This window comes from Cebus imitator, unplaced genomic scaffold, assembly GCF_001604975.1.
Source record: "Cebus imitator isolate Cc_AM_T3 unplaced genomic scaffold, Cebus_imitator-1.0 Scaffold27, whole genome shotgun sequence".
NCBI lineage: Eukaryota > Metazoa > Chordata > Mammalia > Primates > Cebidae > Cebus > Cebus imitator.
Genome location: NW_016107342.1, coordinates 6,623,044 through 6,643,094, shown reverse-complemented (window position 1 = coordinate 6,643,094; position 20,051 = coordinate 6,623,044). Strand labels below are relative to the sequence as shown.

The window sequence follows — 20,051 nt, the reverse complement described above, 5'->3', positions numbered from 1 at the left end:
TTTGACTTGAATTCTACTTGTTTTGTATTAGGATCTGCTTGCATTTCTTACCATCTCCATTTACCTGGTAACCTTGTGTCCATCCCTTTATTTTTACCCGTTCTTAACCATTTTTGAGTAAGCTCACAACAATGAGCTTATTCTATTTTTTTCCTATTCCTCCTCACATTTTTAGTTGCATTATTTTTATTTTGAGGAGGATGTTTTTTGTATACAGTGTGTAGTTGAGCCTTGGATTACAAGCCAAATTGAAAACATTTTTATTTGAGTGGGTGAGTTAAATCCATTCACGTTTGTTGATATGCCTGAATATGTTTGATCTCAACTATTTCATAACATTTTATAATTTTATGGATTGTATTTGCAGTGTTTCATTCTCTTTAAAAGAAAGATGCTCTTTAAAATTACTATTTTTGTTAATTGAGAAGTCTTGAATTTTTGTTGTAGTGGTCACCTTTGTATTTATTTTTAAAAAGCCTTAGGCCGGGTGCTAGGCTTGGTGTTTCAGGTTTGTAATCCCAGCATTTTGGGAGGCCGAAGCGGGTGGATCATGAGATCAGGAGTTCGAGACCAACCTGGCCAGCATGGTGAAACCTCTTCTCTACTAAAAATTCAAAAAATTAGCTGGGCATAGTGGTGTGGACCAGTAGTCCCAGCTACTCGGGAGGCTGAGGCAGGAGAATTGCTTGAACCTGGCAGGTGGAGTTTATAGTGAGTGAGCCGAGATTGTGCCACTGCACTCCAACCTGGGGGACAGAGTGAAACTGTCTCAAAAAAAAAAGAAAATATTTAGTTATCTGTTTTGTTACTTAATCTTACTTGTTTTGTCATATTTTTAATGGCATACTTTAACTTACTATACAACAGCTGCTATATCTATACAGCTGCCATAAAAAAACAAGCTTTATTCCATGTTCTTTTTTCCCTCTTTCTCCTCTCATTTTTAGTTGCATTGTTTCACATTAGTGTGCAGATACTCGTTAGTCTTTCAGCCTTTTCCCCTCTCAAATAGCTGGGATTACAGGCATGTGCCTCCACGCCCAGCTGATTTTGTATTTTTAGTAGAGATAAGGTTTCTCCATGTTGATCATGCTGGTCTTGAACTCCCCACCTCAGGTGATCTGCCCACCTCGGCCTCCCAAAGTGTTGGGATTACAGGCATGAGCCTCTGCACCTGGCCAACTTTCAGTTTTCTTAATGCGAGGTTAGCTGTGGGCTTTTAATATATGGCCTTTATTATGTTGAGGTAATTTCCTTCTATTCCTAGATTTTTCAGTGTTTTAATCATGAAATGGTTTTGAATTTTGTCAAATGCTTTTTCTGCCTCCACCAAGATCATCATGTGATTTCCTTCATTCTGTTAATGGGTATATTACAGCGATTAATTTTCACATGTCACCCAACCTTCCAGGAGTAAATCCTACTTGGTCATGGTATATAATCCTTTTAATAGGTTGTTGAATTTGGTTTGCTGGCATTTTCTTGAGAATTTTTGCCTCACTGTTCTTTAGGGATACTGGCCTGTAGTTCCTTAAAGTATCTTTTGAGTTTGAGAATGATTTGTGTCCATCCTTTTTGAAATATTTGGTAGAATTCTCCAGTGAAGCCATCTGGTCCTAGGGTTTTCTTTGTTGAGAGGTTTTTGATTACTGACTCAGTCTTTTTAATTGTAAGACTTTTTAAGTATTCCTTTCTCTGTATCCGTAAGTTTTAGTATGTTATGTTTTTATTTTCATTTTTCTCAAGATGTTTTCTAATTTTCCTGTTATTTTTTTCTTTGACTCTTCGGTTGTTCATGAATATGTTGCTTAATTTTCTCATTTGTGAATTTTCCAGTTTTCCAGTTTTTTTTTACTATTGACTTCAAGTTTCATTCCATTGTAGTTAGAAAAGATGCATAGTATGATTTTCATTTTAAATTTAAGACTTTTTTTTCTATGTGCACTTGAAAAGAATGTGTATTCTACTATGTTGATTGGAGTGTTTGTATTATGTATGTTAGATCCAGTTGGTCTATAGTGTTGTTCAAATCTTCTGCTTCTTTTAATCTTTATCTAGGTGATCATTATTGATTGTGGAGTATTAAAATCTCCTACTACTATATTGTTACTGTCTGTGCCTCCCCTTCAGTTCTGTCCGTGTTTGTTTCTTATAATTGAGTGCCGTACTATTTGGTGTATATATAATTGTTGTATATTACTGGTGAATTAACTCATTTGTCTTTATGTGTCTTTATGTCTTTTGATGGTTTTTACCTGAAGTCTCTTTTGTCTGATAGAAGTATGGACATCTCTGCTCTCTTTTGCTTACTATGTGGAATATCTTTTTCCATCTTTTTACTTTCAGGCTGTTCATCCTTATGTCTAAAGTGAATCTTTTGTAAATAGCTTGTGGTCGGAGTCTTGTTTTTTTTTTTTTTTTTTTTTTTTTTTTTTTTTTTTTTTTTTTTTTTTTTTTTTTTTTTTTTTTTCCCCTCCATTCATCTACTCTATGTCTTGCATGCTGACTTCCTTGTGCTTCATTGATTTTTTTTTTATAGTGACATGTTTTTATTTCTTTCATTAATTTTCTTGAAGGTATTTGTAGTATGATTGTCATGGGGAGTACATAAAACATTTTACAGTGGTAACAGTCTAAAAAGTTAAAAATTTCTTTTCAGTCATATACAGAAACTACTTTTGCTTACCAACACTGAATATTAAAGTGTCAAAATTACATATTTTTGTGTTTTGTATGCATTAATATAGTTTTATGTTAGTTAATGCTTTTGTCTTTCAAGTTGTATACCAGAAATTAAAACTATTTGCATACCACACTTACAATAGTATAGGATTCTCTATTTGCCTATATATTTACCTTTACCTAAATTTTATATTTTTGCACGGTTTCTTGTTGTTGGCTTGCATCCTTTTGTTTAAACTTGAAGGACTCCCTTTAGCAATTTTTATAGGCAGGGTCGCTAGCGATGAGTCTTTACAGTTTTTACTTATCTGGGAAGGTTTTTATTTGTCTTTCAGTTTTGAAGGGCATTTTGTCAGATATATCATTCTCTTCTGACAGTTTTTTTCTCTCAGCCCTGTGGATTTATTATCCTGCTCTTTCCTGAGCTGTAGTGTTACTGCTGAGAAATGCACTGTTAAATCTATGAGCTCTCCCTTGTATATGACAAGTCATTTTTGTTTTTCTCTTTCAAGATTCTCTTTGACTTTTGACCATTTGATTATAATTATTATAATTATAATGTGTCTCGGTGTGTGTGTTGTTGGGTTATTCTAGTTGGAGTCCTTTGGGCTTCCTGAATTTAGATGTCCGTTTACTTAACTGGATTTGGGAAGTTTTTGGCCATTATTTCTTCAAGTAAGCTCTCTTTCCCCTTCTCTCTCTAACCTTCTTCATAAGCTCCTATAATGTGTATATTTGTCCACTTGATTGTGTCCCATAAGTCACTTAGGCTTTCTTCACGTTTCTTCATTCTTTGTGTTCCTCTGACTCAATAATTTCAAATGACTTGTCTTTGAATTCTCTGATGATTTGTTCTGTTTGATCAAGTCAGCTGTTGAACTTCTCTAGTAATGTTTCCAGTTAAGTTATCATATTCATCAACTTCGTAAGTTCTGTTGGATCTTTTAAAAACTAATTATTTCTTTGTTCTCATTTTGTATATTAATCATTGTATGTATGTATGTATGTATGTATTGAGACAGAGTCTCGCTCTGTAACTCAGACTGGAGTGCAGTAGTGTGATCTTGGCTTACTGCAACCTCTGCCTCCTGGGTTCAAGCGATTATCATGCCTCAACCTCCCATGTAGCTGGGATTACAGGCATGCACCACCATGCCCGGTTAATGTTAGTAGAGATGGGGTTTTGTCATGTTGGTCAGGCTGGTCTCAAACTCCTAACCTCAAGTGATCTGCCAGCCTCAGCCTCCCAAAGTGCTGGGATTACTGGTGTGAGCCACCAGTCTTGGCTTTCTGATTTTATTTACTTGTCTATCATTGTTCTCTTATGGTAGTACAATGATCTTTAAGACAGTTATTTTGAATTCTTTATTAGGTAATTCATAGATCTTTTGGGCTGTTTTCTCTATTTATTTTCTTGCTTTATTGAGCTGTTTGCCTGGATCTTTGTGTGCCTTATTTTTTGCTATGACTTGTGCATTTGAAAAAACAGGCATCTCTCCCAGTCTTTACAAACTGGTTTTGTCTAAGAGAAGACCTTAACGAATCAGTCCAGCTGGAAATTCTGGAGATACGTCTTTGTTGTACATGTAATTTCCCAATTAGAGAGATTTGCTAGTTTCTTCTTCAGATACTTAAACTCTCTTGCTCACGCTCGTCTCTGTGATACTGCAGATTCTCTGGTGCTGCCCAAGCTGCTGAGTTCTTTTGTTCTCTGCAGCTTCCAGTTTTCCAAATATGTCGGTTAAGTTAGTCCTTCAAGTCAGGCAGACAGAATTAGTCCCTTCTGCATTCCACCAGATGCCCATAATATTGGATGCATTTTCCACTCTTCCATTCCCTTCCAAAGGGAAAAGCCATGAATTGGGCATTTTCTCCTCATTACACCAAGTTGTGCTGCCTTTTACCTGCTGTGGTGCAGGTTCTCTGGTGCTACACAAAGTTGCTGAGCTCTAGTCTGTTTTCAGTGGACCCTAGATATCCGAAGTATACCAGTCCATCAGTCAGACTCCTGAAAAGCCAGAATATTGGACATATGTTTCACTCTTCTTTTTCTCTCTAGAAGCAGCAGTCATACGTTGTGCTTTTTCTCCCAATCTTGATGTGTGCTGGCTTGGGGGAAGGGCTTATCGCCTTTTAAACCCAGTTCAATGAGGATGTTCTTGGCTTCAAGCTTGCCTGGGGTACTAAAATTTCTGAACTGGTTTCTGGATTTCTCGAGGCTTTTTGGACTCTATATTGTACGGGAAGTGTGGTTGTATGGGAACAAGGTATGGGGCTTACTCATCCTCTACCTTACTCCCTTCGTTGGTATGTAACTTTGTAGTCCTTTGTTCCTAGAAGGTTTTCTTGGACTATAGTTTTAAGTATTAGTTCTGTTGATTGATTGTTCTTAGGAACTCGAATTATATGACTCATTCCTTCCTTGCCTGTTGTAAATACTGCCTGCCACCTTCTGTCTTACTCATTTTATTTCTCTCTTTATCTAATTTTCATTCAATTGGGTATTTGACCAGCTTTACGCAGCACACTTAAGGGTTTTTTGGGGTATAATTTTCATTGGGCTCCTAATAATTGTAGTCTTTATTTCTGAGATAATTTTTTTCTTCATTCGTGAGTTTAATTAACTCTTCATATTTCTTTCTAGGTCTTCCCATCCCTGCCTTTTATGTTCTTATTTTTGGAGACTCAGATTTCAGCTGATTTTTAATTTTTTTATATTTTATTTAATTTTAATTATTATTATTTTTTTTTGAGACAGAATCTCACTCTGTTGCCCAGGCTGGGGTGCAGTAGTGTGATCTCGGCTCACTGCAACCTCCACCACCCAGGTTCCAGTGATTCTTCTGTCAGCCTCTCGAGTAGCTGGGATTACAGGTGCCCACCAAGGCACCCAGCTAATTTGTGTTTTTAGCAGAGATGGGGTTTCACCATGTTGGCCAGGCTGGTTTCAAACTTCTGATCTCAGGTGATCTGCACACATCTCAGCCTCCCGAAGTGCTGGGATTATAGGCATGAGCCACTGCACCCAGCCATGTTTTTATTTTCACATTCCCAAATGCTGCTTTTGAGTTTATTAGGTTTGGAACATTTTTCTTGAACCTTTCTTCTTTCTTCTTTCCCCAGATTGAGAGGAGTTCATCAGTAGAGATACAGCTGAATCTTGTCTTCTTGTTTTAAGATAATTGAATAGATTTATTAAATTTTCTTCTATTCATTTTTTTTTTAAGGTTTGAGATATTCACAACATTCTTAGTTCAGTGTCACCCTCTTCTGTCTGTGTAGAATGATGAGCTTTCAAGGAATAGGCAAGGAAGTGCTTTTTTCATAGCTCTTTCGAGCTAGTGTTCATAAATTCCATATCTATCATCTCTGGTTTTCTGTGGGACAGAGGGGCCTAGTATTTATCGTCTCTACTGCTCTTTTCAATTTTAGTTTCCCAGAATTTTGCTGCACTCTTGTGCTGATGGCTTATTTCATTCTCTTTGTCAGTGTGGCTTTATATGTTCATTAGTCCATTACTAATAAGTTTACATTATAAGGTGGTAGAGTATGTAAGTATAGGCATTCAGTCAGCTATCTTTAGTTGGGAGTTTAAAAATAGCAATGAAGAATCTTTGGTTATGTATGTAGCCTAACTCAATGGATATATCCTGAAAGCCAGGAAGTTGGGGCCTGAACTTAGTAAGATGGAAAAGAGCCAAACAAGTAAGGATGCAAATTTCATCCTTGTTGATTTCTACCATTATAACCATAGAACTTCCATTCATCCTCAAAAACAACAAAAAAAACACAACATATTTCTTGTCTGCATCTTGGTACTCATTGTATATGACTAAAAGTCATGAATTACTTAGTTTTTTTTTTTTTTTTTTTTAAGTCTGCTTTATTTACCATGGAATTTCATGTTTTGAGAGGAAAATAAGTAGAAAGTGTATAATGTCTTTACAAAAACTCAGAAAAATGCTTAAGTGTAATTATATAGTAGGTTTCAGAAGGATTTTTCAGAATGTCAAAGTAGCCATAAGAAGTGATTTTGTGTATCTTGGTAGAGAGGTGTTTCAATTAAAATGCAATAATTTTATAACATTAAAAATCTTACAAAAGTAATACAGATTTACTGCAGAAGATTTAGAAAATACAAAGGGCACACAGGAAAAAAATAACAATCACTTAAAAAAGGCAACCAGGGGAAATAGTAATTCATATTGCTGTTTCAGAGTTTACAAACCTCGAAGGCTACATTTGTTTAATTTTGTTACAGGCAGTGAGACCTTATCAAAACACAAATGAGTAGTTTGAATATATTAGGTTGTTTTTTTTTTTTTTAAGTTTTCACTGTGATTGACAATAAAAAATGTTATACACATATATAACTAAATACATGTTCACAAAATAATAAACTGTTTACATTCAGTAATCTCTGATTTTTTTTTTTTTTCTTTTCTTTAAAGAAAGTTGGTGGCTGTGACCTGTTGGTGCAGTTTGAAAATCATGTGATTAAATGACCTGTTAGGTTACTTTCTACCTTGTCATTTTATGTTTATAAAATTGTTACCAGTATTCATAAGTCTTTGTCTCCACTAATTAATGAGTTGTGTTTTTGATTTATGGTTACTGGGGTGCATTGAGTGTATACCTAAACCTTTGTTCAGTTTTAAAACTAAACATGTTTTGAAAACTCTCTAATACCTAATCTTATCATTATATAGCGATTTTTTTTTTTTTTTAAACGGAGGAAAGTTGCAGAGAGTTGAGTTATTCATATATGTTAGTTTTATGGTATGTTGTTACCATTGATTTCTGCAAGGGTGCTCTCTTTTCCTCTCCTCCCCTCCTCTCACTATTTTCATTTTTATTATGGAATTATCAAACATACACAAAAGTAGAGAAAAATAGTGAATCTCCATGTGTTCATCTTCTGCAGTTAATCACATATGGCCAATCTTGTTTCATGTCTACACAGTCCAAAACAGCCTGAAATTTTGAAGGGAATTACAAGACCTCTCTAGTTTCATTTATTTATTCTGTTCTCTCTCTCTTTGCTCCATTCTCCTCTCTACCCTCTCAGGCAACCAGCTAATATGTTTAATGTGTCTCTTCTGGCAAAATCTATACTGTTTTATGCACATTTCCTTTTATTTTATTTTTTTTAATTTTTTATTTTTTGGGACGGAGTTTCGCTCTTGTTACCCAGGCTGGAGTGCAATGGTGCGATCTCGGCTCACCGCAGCCTCCGCCTCCTGGGTTCAGGCAATTCTCCTGCCTCAGCCTGCTGAGTAGCTGGGATTATAGGCACACACCACCATGCCCAGCTAATTTTTTGTATTTTTAGTAGAGACGGGGTTTCACCATGTTGACCAGGATGGTCTCGATCTCTTGACCTCATGATCCANGTAGAGACGGGGTTTCACCATGTTGACCAGGATGGTCTCGATCTCTTGACCTCATGATCCACCCGCCTCGGCCTCCCAAAGTGCTGGGATTACAGGCTTGAGCCACCGCGCCCGGCCACATTTCCTTTTAATAATAATCACGTTATATCTGATTCTGTTTCTTACGAGTTTTCTGAATTAACACTGCTTTTTTTCCTTATTCACAAAATATATCACAAGGCTCTTTAAAAATTTTATTTTAAAAAAATTTCAATAATTTTGGGGGAACAGGTGGTGTTTGGTTGCTTGGAAAAGTCCTTTAGTGGTGATTTCTGAGATTTTGGTGCATCCACCACCTAAGCAGTGTGCATTGTACCCAGTATGTAGTCTTTTATTCCTCAGTCCCCTCTCATCTTTCCTGCCAAGTCTCCAGAGTCCATTATATCATTCTGTGTCTTTGCATCCTCATAACTTAGCTCCCACTTACAAATGAGAACATGTGGTGTTTGGTTTTTCATTCCTGAGTTACTTCTTTTACAATAATGGTCTTCACCTCCATCTAGGTTGCTGCAAATGCTATTATTTAATTCTTTTTGATGCCTGAGTAGTATTCCATGAGATATATATATATATACACACACACACACCACATTTTCTTTATCCACTTCTTAGTCAGTGGGCATTTAGGCTGGTCCCATATTTTTGCAATTGCGATTGTATTGCTGTATACGTGTGTGCAAGTGTCTTTTCATATAATGACTTCTTTTCCTCTGGGTGGATACCCAGTAGTGGGATTATTGAATTGAATGATAGATCTGCTTTTAGTTCTTTAAGGAATCTCCATACTGTTTTTCCATAGAGGCTGTACTAATTTACATCCCCACCAGAAGTGTGAAAGTGTTGCCTTTTAACACATCCACACCAACATCCTTATTTTTAATTTTTAAATTATGGCCATTTCTTGCAGGAATAAGTTAGTATCTCATTGCAATTTTGATTTGCATTTCCCTGACAATTAGTGATGTTGAGCATTTTTTCATTGTTTATTGTACATTTGTGTATCTTCTTTTGAGAATTGTCTATTCATGTCCTTTGCCCACTTTTTGATGGGATTATTTGTTTTTTTCCTTGCTGATTTGTTTGAGTTCCTTGTAGATTCTGAATATTTGTTTTTTGTTGGATGCATAGTTTGCAAATATTTTTTCCCACTCTGTGGGTAGTCTCTTTACGCCACCAATTATTTCTTTTGCTGTGCAGAAGCTTTTTAGTTTATTTAGGTCCCATCTATTTATCTTTGTGTTTGTTGCATTTGCTTTTGGGTTCTTGGTCAGAAATTCTTTGCCTAAGCCAATGTCTAGAAGAGTTTTCCCGATGTTATCTTCTAGACTTTTTGTGGTTTCAGGTATTAGATTTAAGCCTTTGATCCATCGTAAGTTGATTTTTGTATAAGGTGAAAGATGAGGATCCAGCTTCATTCTTCTACACGTAACAGTGCTTTTAAGATGCATCACATTGTATATGCATCTGGACTGTTGATACCAACTGTTTTGTAATATTCATGGTGAGCATCTACCACATTTTACTTCCCTACCCTCCCATTCATAGATAACCACATTGCCTCAAGCTTTCAAATACAGCAGATGCCATTTCAGCGACTGTGTTTACTTACATACCTGTGTGGGGTTTTCTTGGGGTTATATATTCAAGACAGGAGTTGCTAGTTCATACATTATGCAGATTCAGTTTGAGTAATTATCACGTTGCTCTCTGGAATGGTAGAAAGTCTGTGCTTCCATAGTCATGCATGCAGGAATTTTTATCCTCATATCCTTGCCAACACTTGGCATTATTTTAATTTTTTATTATTGCCAGACTAATTGGTATAAATCATTTCATAAGATTTTTTAAAATTTGTGTTTTTCTGATTACTAATGAATTTGTACATCTCTTCATACACTTGTTAGCCTTTTGTGTTTTTTATTCTGTAAATTGCCTGTTTATATCTTTTACTCATTTTTCCTTTAGGGTTACTTTTCCTGTTAATTTGCAGGAGTTTCTTACATATTATAGATAGTAATCATTTATAGGTTTTAGACATTTAAAGTAACATACCATTTTGTCATAAGTTTATTAACTTTGTCCATGGTATCCTTTACTGAATGAAAATTTTTAATTTTAATAAATTTCATTGAGTTTTTTTATTTTGCTTTATTCACACATCTGAAATTTTAAGAAGTTTTTTGCTCTTAATAGCAGAAAGATACTTGTTTTTTTTTCCTTCTGTTTATGATTTACTTTACATGTTTAGATATATACAGATATTGTAGGTTTAGTTTCAGACCACCTCAATAAAGCTAATGTCATAATAAAGCAAGTCACATGAATATTTTGGTTTCACAGTGTGTATAAAAGTTGTGTTTACACTATACTGTGGTCTATTAGGTATGCACTAGCACTATGTCTAAAAAAATATTCATTCCTTAATTTTAAAATGCCCTATTGCTAAAAAGTGCTTGCAACAGTCATCTGAGCTTACAGTTATTCATAATCTTTGCTGTTGGAGGGTCTTGCCTTGATGTTAATGGCTAGACTGATCAGGGTAATGTTTTCTAAAGGTTAGGTGGCTGTGGAAGTTCCTTATAATAAGACATTAATGAAGTTTGTTCCATCAGTTGACTCTTTTCATGAAAGAGTTTCCTCTAGCATGTGATGCTGTTTGGTAACATTTTACTCACAGTAGAACTTCTTTTAAAATTGCAGTCTTCTCAAACCCTGCTGCTGCTTTACCAACTTTGTATAATGTTCTGAATCCTTTGTTCAGCAATGTTCACAGCATCTTCACCTGCAATGAATTCCATCTCAAGAAACCACTTCGTTACCCATAGGAAACAGCTCCTCTTCTGTTTAAGCTTTATGAAATTGCCAAAATTCAGTCACATGTTCTGAACAGGCTCCACTTCTAATTCTAGTTTTCTTGCCATTACCACCACATCTTCAGTTACTTCCATTACTAAACCCTTGAATCCCTCGAAGTCATCCATGCAGATTAGAATCCCCTTCTTTCAAACCTCTGTTAATGTGGACATTTTGACCTCTTTCTATGAATCATGAATGTTCTTAATGACGTCTAGAATGGTGAGTCCTTTTCAGAAGGTTTTCAGCTTACTTTGCTCAGATCCATCAGAGGAATCACTATTTGTGGCAGCTGTTGCCTTACAAAATATATTTCTTAGATAAAAACTTGAAAGTCAATATTACTTTTGATCCATGGACTGCAGAATGAATGTTGTCTTAGCAGGCATGAAAATAGCATTAATCTCCTTGTTCATCTCCATCAGACCTCTTGGGTGACCATATGCATTGTCAAGTTGTTGTACTTTTTTTTTTTTTTTTTTCTCTGAACAGTAGCTTTCAACAGTTAGCTTATTCAGTGAACCTGTAAAGCACAGGCAGAGTAGATTTAGCATATTCTTAAAGGCCTTAGGATTTTTGGAATGGTCAATGAACATTGGCTATAGTTAACATCACCAGCTGGATTAGCCCCTAACAAGAGTCAGTCAGTTCTCTGAAGCTTTGAAAGCAAGCATTGACTTTTCCTCTCTAGCTATAAAGCCCTGGATGACATCTTCTTCCATTAGACGGCCGTTTCATACACATTGAAAATCCGTTGTTCAGTGTGGCCACCTTGGTCAATGATCTTAACCAGATCTTCTGGATAACTTGCTGACTCTTCTCCATCAGCACTTGCTGCCTCACCTTGTATTTTTATGTTAGGAGATGGCTTTTTACCTTAACCTCATGAGCCAATCTCTGCTATCTTCTTTTTTTTTTCTGCAGCCTTTTCACTTCTCTCGACCTTCATAGAATTGAAGAGAGTTATTAGTGCCTTGCCCGGGATTAAGCTTTGGCTTACGGGAATGTTGTGTGGCCAGTTTGATTTTCTATTCAGACCCCTGAAACTTTCTCTGCCTCAGCAGTAAGGCTGTTTCACTTTGTTATTATTTGTATTTTTACTAGAGGTGCACTTAGTGAACTTAAAAGAAGCAGAAAATGTGGCTTTATAATATTTTGTGATTTCTAGTAGGCAAGTCTCCATTCTCATTCCACATTTTCTGCTTCTTTTTAAGTTACTTAGCTATTCTTAGACTTCTGATCCTTAGTTAAATTTCAGGACATTTTTCTTGAATATACTTATGCTTTCTTGATTTAACTTAACCTGACAAAATGCCAAAGAGATGCTGTGATGTAGTATAGATGATTATTTGGGGAAAAGCAGATATGACTTGATTGCATTTGACCAAACTTGGTCCTTCTTGTGAGAGTCCCAGTAAACTGCCCTGGCTTACCGTTCACTTGCCTATAGCATAACAAGCTTGTTTCTCCGCTTCCTCTTACTGTATTTCTTTTATTTCCCATTTGTTTTTATATCTCTGTCTCTCTGCTTTCTTTAACAGTAATTACTGGCAGAAGATCATTACTGTAATTCTCTTCTCATTATTTGATATCTATAACCATCACCTCCCTTTTAAAGTACTAGTTATAATCAAACAAATCTGTGCATTTTGCATATAATGGACCTTCGGTTTAATTTTGTTTATGTCTTGCTGAACAAAACTTTTCTTTTTGCATGGCTGCACTAATTCTTTTTGTATAATAACATTTCACATGCCCTAAAGCCTTGAATGAAATTAAGATCTTCTAATTTCTTGTACTCTATACTACTTCAAAAAAAAAAAAATGATGTAATGGGATTAAGAATTTTGGCTTTAGGCCGGGCGCGGTGGCTCACGCCTATAATCCCAGCACTTTGGGAGGCCGAGGCGGGTGGATCACGAGGTCAAGAGATCGAGACCGTCCTGGTCAGCATGGTGAAACCCCGTCTCTACCAAAAATACAAAAATTAGCTGGGCATGGTGGTGCACGCCTGTAGTCCCAGCTACTGGGAGGCTGAGGCAGGAGAATTGCTTGAACCCAGGAGGCGGAGGTTGCGGTGAGCCGAGATCGCGCCATTGCACTCCAGCCTGGGTAACATGAGCGAAACTCCGTCCCAAAAAAAAAAAAAAAAAAAAAAAAGAATTTTGGCTTTGCATATATATGTATGTCCTATATTGTATTTCTGTTTTGTTACTTAGGGCTGTTTGAACTTTAACAACTTATGAAACATCCTTATGTTTCAGTTTCTTTATATGTGTTTTGCATAGCCTGACATATAGTCGGAATCCAGTAAAGATTTCATTTATTTATTCAGTTAATGTATATTAAGCAGCCTCTAAGTTTGGCTATTGTACTAGGCATTAGGGATAAGAAATTAACAAAACAAGCAAAAATCATTGTCCTCTTGGAACTTACTTCATGCTAGGGGGAGATGGGCAATAAACACATGAGATCTTTACTATATTGGATGTTGCAAAGTGGTATGGAGAAAAGTAAAGCAGGGAAGAAATGCTGGGGGAGGAATACTCTTTTAGATTAAAAAAAAAGTCGTGGAAGACTTCTCTGTTAAGATAAGACTGGAAGCAATTTTGAAAGACCATTGGATATACAGAAACAGCAAGATCAGTGTGGCTAGAATTAAAGATTGTAGAGGAGAGAGGTCAGGAATGAGGTAAGAGAGATGCAGAGTCTTGGAGGTCATTGAGTGATTTTGAACCTTTATTCTGAATAGGATGGAGATCAGAAATCCTTTAGGGAGTGGGTGACATGACCTGATTTACCTTCCAAAAGGTAAAACTGCTTCGTTGGGAATGGGCCACTGTGGGGAAAGGAGGAAGTAGTGAAAATTCTATTTAGAAGATTATTTCAGTAGGTCGTGGGAGTAATGAAGTCATTAGAATCTGGATATATGTTATAGGAACTGTTCATTTAACCTCTATTTAAGAATATTTTTTACCTGGTAGTAATAAAATTTGTTGAACATAATTTTTATCTTTCTTTGAATTACTCAGAATTTTGTACTGTTAAAGTTTTAGATACACTAATGCAGAAGATACTTAAAATCTGTGATATAAGTTTATTTCCTGTAACATGGAATTTTTCTTCTGGTAGTGGTGACAAACACCTCAATTAATTTAGCAAAACAGATTAATAATTTTTTTGTAATTGAAATTTTATATTCTAGTTTGTGAGTATATAATTTTAAAAAAAACTATACTTATGAAAATCGTAATAATCTAGGTTGATATCAGTATGAGCCACAAATATTAAGAGAGAATGATGGCAGTGTATCTATAGGTCTTTGCAAAGGAGCTATTTATAATTGATTCTTAAAGCACTTTGTGATTATTACTTTTAAATAGAATTATGCATTGGTTAATATTACCAAAACAACTTATGTTGCCTACTTTACATTTTCCAGGAACATCATTTACAGCGAGCGATTTCAGCACAGCAAGTGTTTAGAGAAAAAAAAGAGAGCATGGTCATTCCTGTTCCTGAGGCAGAGAGCAACGTCAACTATTACAATCGCTTGTACAAAGGAGAGTTTAAACAGCCAAAACAGTTCATTCATATTCAGCGTAAGTTTGTTAATTCATTGTTTTCTGTTTGTACTTTAAATTTATCAACCAATGGAAATATTTTCTCTTCTTTTGCTTAAAGAATTGTAATTTTTTAATTTATGCACACTAATTAATAGAAATGTTAAACATTAAAGAATAAACTCTGTGCTTACATCTGAATTTGGAAATCATTTTGAGTTTTAAGTAACATTTGGAACATTTGATATTTATGTAGTATAGGATTTTGTATAGCATTTATACTTTATTACACAGCTAAAAGGTGGTAGATTACTATGCCCAAATGAGATTTACTGTTCTGTTTTGTTTTGTTTTGTTTTGTTTTGTTTTGTTTTGTTTTGTTTTGTGACAGAGTCTCTCTCTGTCCTCCAGGCTGGAGTGTAGTGGTGCGATCTTGGCGCACTGCAACCTCTACCTCCTGGGTTTAAGCAATTCTCCTGCTTCAGCCTCCTGAGTAGTTGGGATTACGGGCACCCGCCACCACACCCAGCTAACTTTTATATTTTTAGTAGAGACAGGGTTTCACCATGTTGGCCAGACTAGTCTCAAACTCCTGACCTCAGTGATCTGCCTTCCTTAGCCTCCCCAAGTGCTGGTATTACTGGCATGAGCTATTGCTCCCAGCTGGGATTTACTTTTAAAGGCCCAGTGGCCCTAATGCCTAGGAAGTAGGGTTAGTCTTCTGGAATTTTTCAGAATTAGATCTAATCCCTTTACTTTCATGTCGTTTTTATTAAAGAATGCTGTGTAGTTCTGCCTCCTTAATACTCTTATTTTTCTCCCACTTTTAATTTCTCCCAAATTACTCTTTTAATTTCTCCCAAATTAAAAATAATTTAGTATTTAAATTATTACCACCTCTAGGGTGAAAACTTTTAACAGTTTCCTGTTACATTTACTGTCCTTCCTCCATCTCCTGTCCCTATGCTTTTTTTTTTTTTTTTTTTTTTTTGAGAGGGATCCTCGCTCTGTCACCAGGCTGGAGTACAGTGATGTGATCTCGACTTACTGCAGCGTCCACCTTCCAGCTTCAAGCGATTCTCTTGCCGCAGCCTCCCTAGTAGCTAGGATTGCAGGCGCTGGCCACCATGCCCCGCTAATTTTTGTATTTTTAGTAGAGATGGGGGTTTCACCATGTTGGCCAGGATGGTCTCGATCTCCTGACCTCGTGACCTGCCGGCCTCGGCCTCCCAAAGTGCTGGAATTACAGGCGTGAGCCACAGTACCTGGCCCCCCATACTCTTCTAATCTAGCTTCTCTCCGCAAAGCCTGTCTGCGTCTAAGTAGTCTTCCTAAATTGTCAGTCTGATCAAATGATGCCGTTGATTAAAATCCTACTGTTCTTTAACTTCTAGAGTAGGATTTTTCAGCTGATTCTGCAGAATAGTGTCTTGTTATCTTCTCAGGTGTATAAAAAGGAAATGTTGGATAGCTTGTTAAAATAGAGATTCCAAGGCTCAGCATCTGGCCTACCTGAAGTACCCACCTATCTGAAGACCTACCTGTATGAGAATCTCTGGGTACACAGTCTGGTGATTTGTATTTTTAAGAGTTTCCCATGTAATTCTGAAACATCACCAGCTTTAAGACTGACTATAAGATTTACTTTTTTATTGATTGTAAGATACACTGTTTTCATCTTTGCAATGATATTGCATCTTAAATTGCTGTTGTTCAGGATTGAAGTCTTGATCTTCTAAAGAGAATTTTCATTTGTTTCTGCCAGGCATTTGGAGACATTACCAGCCAGAGACCACGTTAAAGTCTTTGCTTGTGTTTTTGGACCACGATGTTAACTTAAATTTAGGCTGCAGATCTGCTCAAGGTTGAGTTCTTGGGGAGATTTTTTGCTTCCCCGTTCTACCTAAGGGCAAGTGAGAAATACAAAGTTCTTTGCTTTCCCTTTCTGCATGGCAAATTTATTTCTTTAATCTGACACTGAGGATGTAGCCTTTCGGTAATGCAGCTTTATGCAGTAGCATTCTATTCTAATATTCAGGCCCAAGCATAAAGCTTTTTTCTTTCTTACGGTGCATGTAGTAACATGTCTTGTAATTCGATGGCAATTTAGATTTGATAGAATTCAATAATAGTCAGATTCTCTAGTATGAATGTTAGGTCCTTTGTAATTTGTTTCCTGCTTTCTCCTTTAACCTCATTTATTTTTGCTCTTCCCTTCACTCTGTGTACCACAGGGACTACTGAAAGTTACTTACATTCACCTTATTTCGTATTTAACATTTCCTTACATGTGCTATTGAAGTCTTCTTTCCCTTCCTATAGCTCATTAAAGACACAATTCCCTTATGAAAACCACCTTGACTTTTATTACTGCACCTGTTTTCTTTGCTTATCACAGTATCTTTTACATACTTCTATTAGAGGACTTACCATAGTTTATTGCAATTATTTGTAACCATTCTTCCTCTCCTTTTAGACTGTGAGCTCCTTGAGGGCAGGAACTATATATTTTATTTTCTTCTTTGTCTTCAGAGTAATGTGCTTGGCTTATAGATGCTCAGTAGATAATAGGTTTGTTGAATGAATTGTTTTAAAATGGCTTTTAAAAGGCTTTTGGTGGTAGAGCCATTTTCAAGAGATTCTTTTCTCTGAAATAGTCCAGAGAAACACACATGCAAAAATTATTTATGTAACTTTTTTCTTCTTTTGAGTCCGATTAGCTTACTACTGAATTTACCTTTACCTTCTATCAGTCAGGAAGGAGATAACTATTCATAATAGGAATTTTAAGGGTCTTTCTTAATCCAAAGTATCAGTTATTTTGTATTTTGATAATATTGGAGCTAGGCAGCAAGACCATTTGTAAGAACCATTCTAGGAAACCAAGAACTGAAAATCGGGTGTAACTCATTTGGGTCAGGCCCACTGAATACAATAAACATTATTCTTGTGTTGATTTTTTTCATTTCATTTTATTCTATTATTGTAAAAAACAATAAAAATAATAGAAAATTATTTTACCTTTCACTTTTTCTTTTAGCTTGTCAGCATATACTGTATATTCTACAATATCATACTGTACATACAATTATTCTGCCTTTCTAGTAATATTTTAAGTTTCTCAGATTTTTATATTTAGTCTCTGTCATTTAAAATGCATATACAGTTATCCATCAGTTTGATATTTCACAATTTGCTTATTGGACTTAAGCAAAGATTAAGATTATCTGTACTAGATTTTAAACTCATGTTATTACTGGTTTTTTTCAAGGAAGGTTAAAAAAATTTTTTTTGATGTAACTTTTTGCTAAGCCTTTAAGGAGTTTCAGAAAATCTCACTCTGGATTTTTCCTTTTCTTATTTTAATGATAGATTAGAGAGACTACCCATTTACTTGGCTACAAAAAAACATTGTAAAATTATCACAGTAGGGTGGCCTTGTTCAGGTTCATCACATACTTGCCTGGGCTTTGGCAGAAGCCTCCTTATTGCCCTAGTCTTAATAACTTCCAATCCATCATCCACTGCCACTGTGATCCCACAAAATTTTTGGGCCGGGCACGGTGGCTCACATCTGTGATTCCAGCACTTTGGGAAGCTGAGGTGGGCAGATCACGAGGTCAAGAGATCGAGACCGTCCTGGCTAACACAGTGAAACCCCGTCTCTACTAAAAATACAAAAAATTAGCCAGGTGTGGTGGCATGCACCTGTAGTTTCAACTACGTGGAAGGCTGAGGCAGGAGAATCGCTTGAACCCAGGAGGCAGAGGTTGCAGTGAGCTGAGATCCTGCCCCGGCACTGCAGCCTAGGTGACAGAGGAAGACTCTGTCTAAAAAAAAAAAAATCAGTGACTCTCTGTTAGGATAAAATCTTAACATCTTTGTATGATGTATAAGGCACTCTTTTGTACATGTCCAGCCATGTGTCCCTGTGTTTTTCCACTATGACACCAACCTTATTGAAATGAACTGTTTGAGGGTCTTTTTCCTCCTCTACACTGTAAGCTCCTCAGGAGCAGGGGCTTCATCTCATGTACTTTAGTATTTTTATTACCTAGTACAGTCCCAGAGTGTAGCCTCAATACACTTTTCCTTCCTAATTTCTTTAATCCAACATGCTTTAAGCTGCAATAATAACGAGGTCTTTGTAGCTCTTTGAGTATGTCTTATTTTGTTATGACTTCACATAACCTTTTACTTCTCCGCTGGTTAAAATACAACTTGCCTCCAGGATTACCTTTAGGAGCCTTTTCCTGACTTCTCTCAGCATTGTTCTTGGCACTGTTTGCCCCACCCCTCCTGTGTCGAGTGCACACTTTCGTTGTGGTACTGACCACCTTTGGTTGTTATTGTTCGCCCTCTGTTGGGCAAAGTTTATTGAGAGAAGGGACTTTTATTTTCTTTGAATTTCCCTACCTTGTACAATACTTAATAGCATGTGGTTAGGTGTGCAGTTAAATATTTGCTGAATAAATAAATGAGTGAAAGAATTAATGAAATTAAAAGGATATACTCCATCACATTTTTGAGCCATCAATGTTTGTTGGACTCAAAATTGTACACAGAATCACATATAAGGCTAAAATTAGTGCATACAGTGAAACTGAGCAACCCACTGTGTTAGAAATTAAAGGGTGAGTTCTGTTATTCACCAAATGTTAATTTAGGCCAAAAAATGCCAAGAAGGAGTTGGGAGTGGATTAACTCTAATCTGATATGGAAGTGAGATACATTCTTGTTCCTTCCTGTCCCTTTCAGTAGCAGTTCTCCATAGTTACCCTTATTGGCATTATGCAGAACTTAGTTAATCATAATACATTGAGCTGTTCTTACCAGGTGAGAAGCATCTTGAAGGCACATTGTCTTTGATGACCCAAGATAGTAAAACTTCAGTTGTGTGACACATGCAGAAAAAAATGCTACCTCCATTTTACTTTTATTAAACGACATTTAATTTGAGTACCTCAGCTCAAATGTTATAATTTTCATTCCTCGTGGAGTTCAGTAATTTTATTAAATTCAGGACCCAAACTATTCTCTTTAAACTTTGTTTACATTTGTATAATTTATTTAATATGGTAACATTTTTACAGTTAATACTAAATATCTCAGAATTGTAGAACATGAAGGAACTTGACAATGTTCCCCCCCCCCCGCAAGACTGAGTCTTGCTTTGTTGCCCAGGCTGGGAGTGCAGTAGCGTGATCTCGGCTCACTACAACCTCCACCCCTCAGGTTTAGACATTTCTCCTGCCTCACCCTCCAGAGTAGCTGGGATTACAGGCACGCGTCACCATGCCTGGCTACTTTTTGTATTTTTAGTAGAGACAGGGTTTCACCATGTTGACCAGGCTGGTCTCCAACTCTTGACCTCATGATCTGCCCACCCCCGCCTCCCAAAGTGCTGGGATTACAGGCGTGAGCCACTGCGCCCTTCTAAAGTTAATTTGTATCCAGTTTTGAACTCAGTTAAATAGTTCTTGGTAGCAGGACTCTCATTTCTTTCTTTTTTTTTTTTTTT

General features: G+C 36.3%; 1 protein-coding gene across 3 annotated transcripts in view; it reads left to right on the top strand.

Moving 5' to 3' along the window:
- EPC2 (enhancer of polycomb homolog 2) overlaps positions 1-20,051 on the top strand; it is a 131,512-nt gene that overhangs the window by 25,476 nt on the left and 85,985 nt on the right. For all 3 annotated transcript variants that reach the window (XM_017523234.2, XM_017523233.2, XM_017523232.2), the window contains exon 2: positions 14,410-14,569. In XM_017523234.2, the coding sequence (XP_017378723.1) occupies positions 14,410-14,569 (160 nt within the window). The remainder of the gene's footprint in view (positions 1-14,409; positions 14,570-20,051) is intronic.